The sequence below is a fragment of the Arvicanthis niloticus genome, chromosome 10 (assembly GCF_011762505.2).
Source record: "Arvicanthis niloticus isolate mArvNil1 chromosome 10, mArvNil1.pat.X, whole genome shotgun sequence".
NCBI lineage: Eukaryota > Metazoa > Chordata > Mammalia > Rodentia > Muridae > Arvicanthis > Arvicanthis niloticus.
This window is the reverse complement of record NC_047667.1, coordinates 49,370,343-49,383,218: the sequence shown is the minus strand read 5'-3', so window position 1 is coordinate 49,383,218 and position 12,876 is coordinate 49,370,343. Positions and strand designations below refer to the sequence as shown.

At 37.6% G+C, this 12,876-nt stretch overlaps 1 protein-coding gene across 3 annotated transcripts in view; it reads right to left on the bottom strand.

The window, feature by feature from the left end:
* Positions 1 to 215: 215 nt before the first annotated feature.
* Positions 216 to 12,876, bottom strand: part of Vamp4 (vesicle associated membrane protein 4) — a 28,146-nt gene continuing 15,485 nt past the window's right edge. The window contains exons 5-9 of one of the 3 annotated variants that reach the window (XR_013112912.1): positions 11,648 to 11,748; positions 10,368 to 10,447; positions 6,453 to 6,504; positions 4,413 to 4,561; positions 216 to 2,229 (exon numbers count right to left, since the gene is read on the bottom strand). Coding sequence is in view for 2 of the 3 variants with exons in the window: in XM_034513033.2 (XP_034368924.1) it covers positions 4,533 to 4,561; positions 6,453 to 6,504; positions 10,368 to 10,447; positions 11,648 to 11,748 (262 nt within the window). In the remaining variant the exon portion in view is untranslated. Of the gene's footprint in view, positions 4,562 to 6,452; positions 6,505 to 10,367; positions 10,448 to 11,647; positions 11,749 to 12,876 lie in introns of all 3 variants that reach the window. The other 2 variants (XM_034513033.2, XM_034513034.2) reach the window with 2 other exon arrangements.

The window sequence follows — 12,876 nt, the reverse complement described above, 5'->3', positions numbered from 1 at the left end:
TCTCTTTGAAATGGACACCATTGAGGATAAGCAAGAGTATCCCGATCGCTTCTCTGCAGCTGACACAGTGTTGTACATGAGACATTCTTTCTAGATAGGTGCTACTTTCCTCCACGTACTTTACTGGAAACAGGGAGCGATGAAATCGGGTACTTGTATAGGTGCTTTGTTTTGAAGTTAGGTCAATAGGTAACACACTGAACAAGCCACAGTGCTTACTTTTTATTTTCTACAAAACAGTTTATTTTGCTGTTTACTACGGAAAGGCTACAATACAATATCATATGAACACAAAGGACTGAACTTTGTAGCACTGTAAAACATATACCATCACAAGGAATTGAGAAGCCAGGAAATGGGGTGTGGCACCTACATTTTCTCATCTCCCATAATACTCCTTAAGTGTCAAAGGCACTTGCCGAAATGGTTAAATTAGGGATTATAGGATCTAAAATAATGACATACAACTAAGATATAAAAGCAATGTTTGAATTTTCTTATAGATTGATCTCTCACAGTTTAACTAAATCCTCAGACATAGGCAATTTACAGCTTTAAAATATGTGATTTTATTTCATATTCTTTTCAGTGAAAAGAACCGAATGCGACACTGTAAAGCCAGAATTGTTCTATACTAAATCCTAAGAACCCTTATCTCTAGGTTCGACTACTTCAATCCAGTTTCCTCAGCACACACTGGAAATTAACCCTCACTTAGACACCACCAGCACAGTGTGACTTCTGGGGCACAGCCACACACACAGGGACTTGTAGCTGAGAGACACAACATGGTGTGGTCCTTGCTTTATAAGCTTATCCCAACTGGATTAGCAGTTTTTCTTCTCATCCCACTTGTTCTAAGTAGCCTTGTAAGATAAAACAAGACAGAATAAAAGTGTGTTCCACCCTTATTCTGCTTGACATATCAAAATTAATATCCAAGTGAGACTAAGAGCAAGCTTAAAGAGAAGGCCCATCTGCACATGCTGGTGCCCACGTGTAGTCTTAGCTACTTCTAAGGCTAAGTTGGAAAGATCACTTGAGCCCAGGAATTCTTTGATCAAAAAGAAAAAGTCTGCAGGGTGTGGTGGCACATACCTCTAATCCCAGCACTTAGGAGGCCGATGGCTCTCTGTGCATCTGAGGCTAGTATGGGTCACACAGTGAGATCATGTCTCAAAAAAAAAAAAACCCCAAAATCAAAACCCAAACCCAAACCAACCAACCAACCAAAATACCAAGAAACACAAGATAAACTCAAACTCTGTCAGTCTAAGGGAGGGTGCATTTGCGTGTACTAAGATGGCCCCTTCCTGCTTCTTCTGAGCCATTGTCTTTATGCTGTTATTTGGCAAACGGCCCCCACCCCACCCCACCCCACCTGTTTAGACTGACTCATGTTCTTACTATCACTCACAGAAAAGTAAAACTGACTGATAACATTTCTATGTAAGAACACAAAGTCTGATTAGTAGTCCAGTCCCTAACTTAGTAACACTCAATACAACTAAGAACATCTAAACGACATTTGTTTTCAACACTAAAAAAACTTCTTGCATATTTTCTAGCCATAAAATATATATGAGATGTAAATACAAGTCTGTTTGGGCTACAGTGCCAACAGGACACAGAACAGATGTTAAGTGACAAGGACAGAGGTCAGGCTCTTGTCACATATGAGTCTCACCCTGTGTGTGCATTCGCATTTACAGGGCACCCACATGACATACAGAACAGAAAGGTGCTGGTTTCTGCTCTCAAAACGCCAACATTACTTTCTAAGACAGAACCCAGTAGTAAACTGTAGTGATAAGTCTACAGGAACACCATCACAGGTACCTCCGTACCTGATGTGTATTACCGTTTCTCCATTTTAAACAATGTTCTGTCATCAATACTGGCCTTTCTCTTAATCAATAAATTTTCCAGTTTATAAAATATTGGGACAATTCCCAATGAGTTTTGTTAGGAATCAAAAGACCACAAGCAACACTGGGTTATGATGGAGGAGGAACCCATTCATCACAAACTGCTGCAAGGGAAGAGGCTTCTGTTACAGACAAACCACAAGGGCACGCATCAGGCACAGCAGTGGTGACCTGATTTCACTGGGCATCAACTAACATTAGCAAAGCTACTTGAAAGTTTCTGTTGATCTTCACTGTTGTTAAATAATGATAGTTTTGATGGTGGTAAAACTTCATTTTTTCAAGTGCAGGATGATCTGAGCTGAATGAGAAAAAGAATGATTAAGGAGGGAATGAAGGCAGGCCTGGCATCAATCTGACAACTGTGTCTCTTCTGATTAGTTTGCTTGGTTGGTTTCTTTTTTTTGTTTTTTTTTTTTTGAGACAGGTTCTTACACTATAGCCCAGGCTGGTCCAGAACACACCATGAAGCCCAGGATGGCTTCAAAATCAGGAAAACCTTCCTAATTCAGTATTCATAGAGCAGGGATTACAGGTGTGACCCATCATACCTGGCTCTTCTCAGCTTCTTATTGTAGAAGCACCCACATTTCCAGTATTTCACACTAATGTCATTTTAAGTTTCAGGATTATATAAGATCAAAAAGGACAAAGCGATTAACTGGGATTGAAGCAATCACTGCTGTAAAATCCTCAGTCCCATGCCAACAGGGCTTCCTCAGAAGCAATAACTTTAAATACAAACAACTACATATATAAGTAGTTAAATAATATAAATTTTATACTTAATGTTTTAAAATTAATTTTATAATTCTATGGTTTATAATTGTTTCTTTAAAAGTGGAATACTTTATTAAAAGAAGATTGGAAATTTGGAGTCTTTTAAAGAAAAAACCCAACACTTCATCTTCACTAACAGATACTGAGTGAAAGCAGACTTCCACACCAAGCAGTGGAGCTAATGATTTGAGTACAGTTATAAGACAAACACACTGGGATCAGCTTTGCTGATTCAAGGAAACACCTCCATGCCTGACCCACCAGCTGCTGGGATTGAGAACACTCCTTGACCCATCTTTTTCAAAAGGATGTACCATCAGTTCAGATGCTATGCACAGGAACTGATGAGCAGAGTGAAAAGGTCAGAGTTGATTCTCCATAGTATGCAACAAACTGTAAACTCCAGCCATTATATTTCATCTAGGATATCACTTGCTTCCACTTTTTCAAATTTCTTTCCATTCTAAACATTTTGTCTGTTAGTATTCACCATTGTAGAATGAAACAAAGAAAAATCCAAATTGTTTCACACATTTTGAATTAAAATGATCACAAAAAGTAATATCTGTTATATAAGACCATTGCCTCCCACGCCCACCACCAAATACGAGCCACCCCTGTGAACTCTACTTCTAGCTTGAGATGTCCATATGAAGAAGTTCCTGTGGTCTGTCTTCCCCCTGCACACAGGAGGCATCTTCACTTTGACTTGTTTAAACAATAGTAAGAGGCCGGCACTCTTTACAATGAACATATCTTGTTGTAAGACCAGGCTGGAGTCAAGGGTGGTTCCTAAGCATCAGTTACTGAGTGATTGTGTGAGGCCACCTATGCTCCTGACAGTTGGCTACTGCTACTGGCTGTTTGAACATTGTAACATTTATCTCCTCAAGTATGTCAGAGAATACCAGAATACATTAGAAGCACATGACATGCTACCTTCAGCACTTCTGGCACAGGGTTAGTTAAAATCGAAGAGGGAAAACCACTAACAAAAATTAGGTCAAGAAAATAATTACCTGCAGATTACACTTACTCGAATCAGAATTAGTCCCTTTTTATTGTAGTTTAGCCGACAACCAACTGGACCAAGACTGAGAGCTACATATTGCTCGGTTTCAAACACTCCAATGATATTCTCCAATAATTTTATTATCTCCAGTTTTATGGTACCATATTATGATTTTCACACTATTTAAATTTCCCATTTTCAAAATTCAAATACCAAAAAATTACTATGTATTTTCTTATACAGTCAGAATAGATTTACTGGAATGTTTTCAGGTAGAGCTGAAGGCAGAAACATTTACAATGCTTAGCTTTTGTTAATCCATAAATATGGAAATTGCCTGCAAAGCAACTGCAATATGAAAAGAATGACATTCTTGCAAATACTGATAGGATGGTTATGCATCTCTTTCAGCAGTCAGGACTCTACACAGGCTTCCTGATCACCAGATTGACTCTCACTTTGATGTAATAGTGTTTTTAATGCCACTAAAACACGAGTACGGGGTATTGTCATCAGTATTTAACTATATATACAAATAACAAACTGGCAAGTATCTAGTTTCAAATTAGATCCTTGGAATAAAGCAAAATAGAGTTATTTTTGCATCAAATATAATCATTCAAAACACATTTTGATAGTTGGAAAGAGGATAATTAGATATTCTCAATGCTCCAATTTGAATTGGTACTTGCCTTTTAGTTTCTTGAAAAAGAAAATTTGAAAGTTATATACATAGGATTCATTTAAATTATGCAGCAATCTTTAAATATTATTGTCCCAGATCTTGTTTAATGAGGATGTCTGTCATCAAATCAAGTACGGAATTTCACAACTATAAGAACTGTAAGAGAAAAAAGTAAAACAAAAAAAGAAAATAGAAAAGAAAGAAGAAAAAAAAAAAGAAAAAGAATGCATCAAAATTAGAACCATATCACAGCTAAGTTAGAAGCACAACCCTAAGTGTAGGTTTTGGTCACTAAAGGAGAAATGAGGGCCAGACTTTGATCTAAAATAACAACTATGAAATAAGAAGAATGCAAAGATATCATAAACAACCTGGGTGTCTAGCACTGACCTCTTGAGCAAATAAACCATGACAAAATAGTAGCCCGTAGCTTCTAAAATATTATTACCATATTTAATGACATAGGAAAATAATGCATAAAATATTTATTAGAAATACTGATATGATCTTGGCTTTTGAAAATCATGCTTATGTACCAATAGAAAAAGACCAAAAGCATATACTTTTATTAATCTAGTTATATTAGTATAACAATTATATTGACAGCAGCTAGAGCCATAGTGAGAGTCCAGTGGACCTTATGGTCCTTTTTATGTTAGTCTGTATTTTGCATACTATCCACCTTGTTATGTGTTCTACAAAGTTATCATTAACACTGAGCTGGTGAATACTGAACCACTACTCCTAGGAAAAATACAGGGTTAAGTTCCCATGAGTCTTAATACACTTAATTCATACATAATCTTGTTTTAAGTGTTTCTGTTAAAAGACATTATATTTAATAGATATAATTAATTTTAAAAATCACTATGAAGGCAAGGCCAGTAACAATGTAGCTCATCCTTGAACACAGAACCTAGCCTCCATATTTTCTGCTAAGGTATTTCACAGCCAGCTGACACTTAGTAATGGGGACAGCATTTCTAGTTATCCTTGAGGTCCAGTTCAAACCATAAAGTCAGCATATGTGCAGACCATACAGTCTAGGAAAAAGACATGGGTTATGGAATGAAAGCTGAAATCAAAAGGCAGATCTCCATTTGACCCCAGCTAGAAACCAGTGGGTCAAAAGAGTCAAAACTCCTTTTGCTCTGAACACATCTGCACATGACTATGGCAGTAACATGAGCATTAATGCAGGGCTTACAAATACACTTCCCCTAGAAAGCAAATCCATACGACAGCCTAGGTAATGAGACTAGATTGTATTTCTTTATAAAATTCATTTTAAGTTTTAAAAAATAGTCATAAAAATTTTCAATTTTTTTGAGACCCTTTCTAGTTCTTCATAAAATCTCTGTAAACATAAGAGACCTTGAAGAAAGGTCCTTACAAAAAATGATCTGACTTTGAAAAGAATATTAAAACCAAAGAATGAGTTATACTTTCAGATCTAAAATTAAGTTCAAATCTAAATGCACACATATAAAATCATCTGGAGAAGTTAACTGGGTTTGTCTCTCAAATACAACAATAAACAGAAAATTATATTTTGGTCTTAAGTATAACACTTACCAGATTTAGCCAAAAAAAAAAAAAAAAAAAAAACCAAAAAACAAACCACCAAACCAGCTGAGTCCTATGCTGTGTCTGGGGTGTGGCTGAGGGGAAGGAGAGGGAGTATCTTTTGAGAATCTAACAAAAGATATAGACTCCCCACAGAAATGTGCACATGCATAATCACTCAGAAGGTTATACATTTTAAAAGCATTATTCAGAGATTGACAGATTCTAGGTAAAGGCTGGCTCCTTATTTAGGTCATGCCATTATTCAATGTTGACATTTCATACATTAGGTTAACTAAAATTAAACTGATTTTAACATAATACCCTAGCCAGAGGCCAACCTCAGCTACACAGTGGCATTTAGGACAGCCTGGGCTACATAGTGAGACTATGTCTCTGAAAAAAAAAATCAAGACCAAATCAAACCCTAAGCCTTACAAAACACAACAGCCCAAGAAACAGCGACCCAATAAATACTTACTGATAATCATTAGCAAAAGGATGGCTGCAGCCAAAGCCATGATGGCTTTTATCTAGAACACACAAGAGACAAATGAAAGATTTGACTTGTTAATAAACACAAGACGATCTGTCCTGCTATTTACTATTCTATACTACCTCATTAATAAACAGGCACATTCACTGAAGGGTGTCCAATTTGCTATTTCTCACAGGCACAGGATGGCTGTTCTGTACTCTTGTGTAAATAGCCAAAACTGTTGTGTTGGATGTTACTATCTAAGGCTGTACTATGCAGTAAGCAGTCACAATTGAAGCTTTCCCAGGGCTGGGCCTATTTCTAATGTGAGACACAAAACTGTACTTTCTGCAACTCTGTTCAGGACTGGATGGAAAACCACAGGCAGCTAGTCCATGTATTATTTATGTAAATGGTCCTATCTTATCTACAGAGTTATGTCCTTATAAATGTGCTCTAGCCCCATGAATGCCTGGACGGATCATACCAAGTCCTCCACATGGAGTTATCCCTATAAAGGCAACCTATGATAATAAACTGATGAATTATATACAAGAGACTAATAACCAACAGCAAAATGGAACGCATGTATAGCAAGGCAAAGTGAACTTGGTGTTTCTCTTTCAAGAGCCATAATAAATAGTCGGTTTCTTCAACCGTAGCTCACTGTGGACAATCAACAATATGGACAATATGGAAAACAACCATGGACCAGGGACTGCTATCAATATGGCAGCAGGCGCCATGGCAGTTTTCCCAGAGTACTCAAGAGTTGTTTTCTCACCTTACTTCCTTCACAATGTTTTAATCTCCATTTTAGAACTACATTTTCTTTATGAATAACATAATTTGAGAGTATTGTACAGTTTCAAGTGAGAAAGAGAAGCCTTAAGATCATGCTTTAGTCAGCCGCCTGACATTTTAAGCTCATGCTATCTTTCTATATGGAATTGCCACAATCACCATTCCATCACCTTTTAAATTCATAATTATATAAACTAATTTTATTGCCTTGATGAATCAAAAGCCTTGCTTTTATCAAACATTTTCATCATACATAACTAAAAAGGGCTGACTGCCAGGCATGAGTGATCATGCCTTTAATCCTAACACTAGGGAGACAGAGAACTCACTAGAAATCTCTGTGGGTTCAGGCCAGCCAGTGTTGGGAGCCGACTTTAGTAGAAAGCGGCTAGATCAACTTTGCAGCCATCTGGAACCATATACCCTGATGAAAGACTTGGTTGTCAAAAGCCTATAACAGCTGAAGCACACTCTGATAAATATATTGTTTATCCCACATAGCTTGTTTTGCTGTTTACTGCCCCCACCTACAAGGCGCACGTGGTAGTCACGCCTGCAAGGCATGCGGTTCACGTGCTGTCCACGTGCTATCCAGGCCATATGTGCCTGTAAGGCGCACGTGCTATCCAAGCTATAGACGCTTGTAAGGCTTACGTCATATCAACACCTGCAAGTCACGTGGTATCCACGTGCCTACAAGGCACGTGGCAAAAGCATATAAATACCTCAGAATTCCCTTAAATAAAAGAGACTTGACAAGAGACTTGAGACTTGATCAGACTTTCTGTCTTGTCTCCATTCTTCGCGTCTCTTCCCCTTTATCCTCTCTCTCTCTCTCTCTCTCTCTCTCTCTCTCTCTCTCTCTCTCTCTCTCTAGACCCTGACCCTCAGACTGGAGCAGCAGCTTGGGCCAAGACACAGTAGCTGCCAAGCGTGGAGGGGAACAGGCCGCAACATTTTGGCCCACAAAGCCGGGCAGTACGGGCCGAGACAAGCCAGGCTTTAAAAAAAAAAATCACTGTTGCTAGTGGATCAGTGCATAAAAATACACTAGACCATGAAAGTGTAAAGTCCAGTGTGAGCCTCCCTGGCATCAGAGCAGCTGTTCTAACTAGACAGAAGGCCATCAAGATATATTGGTTAATTTTGGTGTGTGATATTTTTTTTATTTACAAGATTCATTTCAAAAATTAAAAAAAAATCAGTATATTCAATATTATAAAGGGTTGATTCATTCTAGTGACAATTATAAATAGAAACAGGAATTAAATGTTTTAAACATAGAATGGCTGCTAACACTTCATGACATTGCAGCCATGATACCAACAAAGCCCAAGGAATATATAAAAAGCTTTGCAATTTGAACATAAAAGCCCGGGGCTTTAATTATGATAACTTAAAAATATAAAAATAGTCTTGAACCTGTACTAAAAAGTATGTCAACTCTATTTCACCTAAAAATATTTTCTAAATAATACGGAATTTAAGAGAAGCTTTCCTAAGACATGTATTAATTTGTCCTATTAATATAAAATTAGGCTGAAGTTTACAAAATTTAAATGGAAATATCAACCAAAGTGTAAAGAACCTGTATTGAAGAGAGTTTTCTTCCTTGGGTTTCCAATTTGGGGCAGGAACCATCTACCTAAAACTGTCATAGCCAAACACATTTCCATGGCTGCTCAAAGCTCCTTCGTCATCAGCTATAGCCTGTCACCACCCTACACCCTTCAGCCAGTGGCAGCCTCCTTGTTTAAACAGCCTTCCTGAATCACTACGATGAAGCTCAATCCAGAAAGTGGGGGCCTGGGAACCTCCCAGATGAACAGGGACACAATGTGGGACTCGCAGTGTAGGAAGAGATGGAAGAAACAGGACTCTGGGAAAGGGATAAGTGAGGTACTTGCTACTTACACAACAACCTTGTTTATTAGACGCTTGATGCTATTAGTGGTCCACAAAGGTAAACTGAGTCCTAGTCTCTTTAAAAAACAATCCTATGTATTTTTAAATCTCTTTAAGATATTAGAGGAGGAGGTAACGAAGAAATTAAAGAAAACACAAAATTTATTCTCTGAAGCAAACAAAAATAAATGGAAATAAGTTCCTTATGAAGGGGACAATGAAACTCATCTTTCTTCTATTTCCGGGAACAGAATATTTAACAGGAATTAAACAAAACTCAGTAAACCAAGACATCTCTTGGAAGAAATCCTTAACATATAGCAAATCCGGCTTTAGAAAATTATTGCTGCCAGGCAGTGGTGGCGCATGCCTTTAATCCCAGCACTTGGGAGGCAGAGGCAGGCGGATTTCTGAGTTCGAGGCCAGCCTGGTCTACAGAGTGAGTTCCAGGACAGCCAGGGCTACACAGAGAAACCCTGTCTTGAAACAAAACAAAACAAAGCAAAACAAACAAAAAAAATTATTGCTGAACCCTAAAATGAGGGGTTGAAAACAGTAAGTCCATGTTTAAGGATTTGGGCAAAATAAAAACACACCAAGATTCAAGAGGAAAAAGGAAATACTTACTTTCATAACAATTTTTTTGTAAAATCTTAAAAAATATTTTTTATGATTACTCATGTTTGACTTAAGAGAAAAATTCATTTCTGCAGAAATATTAGTACGTAGTGATTCCATTTGTCCTTATTAAAATTTAATAATGAAGGAATAAAATGGGATTTTTTTCCTTAATCTTTTGTTAGGAGAGTCTCTGGCATACAAACTGCTACTGTTGTTCCCACTATGAAAAAAATTACACTTTTCTCTAGTTTTTATTCTATTAAGAAAACAAAAAACAAAATCCAAACCCACTATGTACACAGTGAACTGTTCTCCAAGTGCTAGGAAGAAGTAGAAGTGGGTCTAAGAAGGGCAGTATGTTTGTCACCATGTTTGTCCAGATGTGTCCAGATGCTGACTCGCTGGCAATGTGAGCACTTTCATGGAGACAGCTGGGCACATCCTTTCACTCTGTTCCTTTAGATTTCCCAGGTGGAGGAAATCTTTAAGCAAGGCACTTAACAGGGGTTTGTCCTCACAATCTCAGAGACTAGCTGCCTCCTCTCTTCTCATCTTTCTCTGCCCCTCCCCCACCCCTCATTTACTTACTTTGCATCCACGCCACCACATTTGCCTTCGAAGCTGTTTGGATCTGTTGCTGAAAGCAGTTGCATTATCGGATAAGCTTTCTATATCACACAGGGTGGAGAGAAGGAATAAATGACACAGCAGAATTCTTTTATATAGTCATACAAAGATAAACATTAATTTCTACTTCTTAAAATTTGTTCCCACAAGTCTGTTAGTCTACATTAAAAAACAAAGGAAAACACAGTGGAAGGTCAGTTTGTCCAACCGACCCCACCCCACCCTGACATCCACTCAAGATTTCAAGAACCCTTCTTAGGGTCTCAATGCTTATACACAAACTTAATCCTGGTAAGAAAATAGAGTTTAAAAATAGATAGTCTTGGGGAGGCAGGATGGACTCGAAGCCTAAGGACCTTAGTTGGATACACAGGGACCCACGTGATGGAAGGAGAGAGTCAAGCCCCGAGCCCCACATGTATACATGTCCGTGTGCTCCACACAAACACATTCACACAAATTAATGTAATAAAAGTTCTTAAAATTAGGGGCTGGGGTTGCTGCTCATGGGCAGATCCCTGATGGTACACATTGAATCCCAGCACCAGAAACAAAATAAATACTTTGGCACATCTCTAGAAAAAATTTGCACATGGAAAAATTTAATTTTTAGGAAACAAAGATAACTGATTTTGAGTGAAAAAAATATCAAGCACATCTATCAAGAATGACTCTGGCATGCTATTCACCATTCACACAGCATGAATATGTGCCAAGAACCATTACAGACTCAAAGACCAACATCTGCCTGTAAACAAAAGTTGCTCAGTTTCCAGGGAAAGCTTAAGTCATCGTTCAAACAATACTTGACGTCCAAATATGTGCTAGGAATCATGGACACAGAGACTGAGATCTGTTGCAAAATAAAGACTACCTAAGTACCAGAGAAGACAAAATAAAAATAGCAGGCAAGTTTGAAAGGAATACTAAAAAATGGATTAGATTTTAACATCTTGATATCCTAAGAAACACAAAGCCTATCAATATGACAGGGCAAGAGAAAGGAGAGGATTTAACTTTTCAGCAACATTGTTTTAAATTCTCCATTCTTAACTTAGTAAGAAGTAAACAGTAGAGTAAGACCATTCACATTAATAGGCAGAGACTAAGCCAAGGAAATCAAGCTTAAGAACTGAATGTTAATCTCAGAAGCCAGGATTTCTAAACAATGATGAGACAAACGGAAGGCATGCATTAGCTATACACAGTCACAACATCAAGAAATAAGCAAGTGGCTGTACCTGATTTGTCCTGGAGTTCATCTAGCCTCTCTCCTCTTTCAATTACCTTTGTAATGTTCTCTTGCATTACATCAATAACTTCATCCACCTGATTCTGAACACTAGTTTGAAAAAAGATAACATTTATTCTTCTTTTAGAAATACCCACACTTTTAGAACTTTTACTAGATGTGGCAAATTCTCAGAGAACTAAGACATGTCATTAAACTTTAAAATTAAGCATTGTTCTTCCATTTCTGGATCTGAATACCCAAGTAATTAAGGACAATGGATACACTTTAAAGTAATACTTAACTGAAAGCTTATTTTTAGTCTTGATTCAGTCTTCAATGTAGCTCACAAGCAAACAAAACACTGACAGAATGCCCAGTGTGACTCTAAATGTTTCATACTCTTTCAGTAGACTGGTGAAACAGCAAGTACAACTAATAACCACAGTCCACCTTCCTTTGCAATGCATCTCAACCACAAGACTCACCACGGGGCTGATTAGGTTTACTGCAGGCTAATGGAAAATACCTTGTTTCCAAAATGGAAATGTACAGCACCCCTTTGAGGCACTAGTTACCCAATGGATGTAACTCTTCAGTGCTCATTAGTTTTCTCTTGAGCATAGGCAAGATTCAAGACAACCTGGAACACCCAGGAATATTGGGAAATGCCCACCAATAGGCAAAAATTAAAAAAAGCAATTCAGTCTTTAAATGAAGATGTTTTCCTCCTTATGTGATGGGAACCTCTTCTAATCAAACTCAGACTGTTCAATGAAAACTGAAGCTTAAGAATTAGTCAAATGTTCTCAGCTATCTACTGTCATTTAGGAATTACCTCCTATAAAAAAACAGAAATACTTGCATGTCTAGTATTCCTCTGATGTTCTAACTACAGACAAATACCTATCTTAAATTACTTTATATAATAAGTAATATTTAAATAAATATTAAATAAGAAATATTTAAAAAGAGAAATAAAGTGAATCTCTGGTCCTTATAACTCAAAAATGTTTAAAGCACAATGACTATTAGCAACTATATACACAGGAACCCACGTATATTTAAGTAAATAAGAATATATACTTGTCTTTGTGTGTGTGTGTAAGAAAGAGAGAGAGGGAGATAGAGAGGGAGAGGGGGAGGGAGAGGGAGGAGAGGGAGGGAGAGAGAGAGAGAGAGAGAGAGAGAGATCATCTGGGCTTTTAAAAAAATCCTAATACACACTTCTTTTCTGTT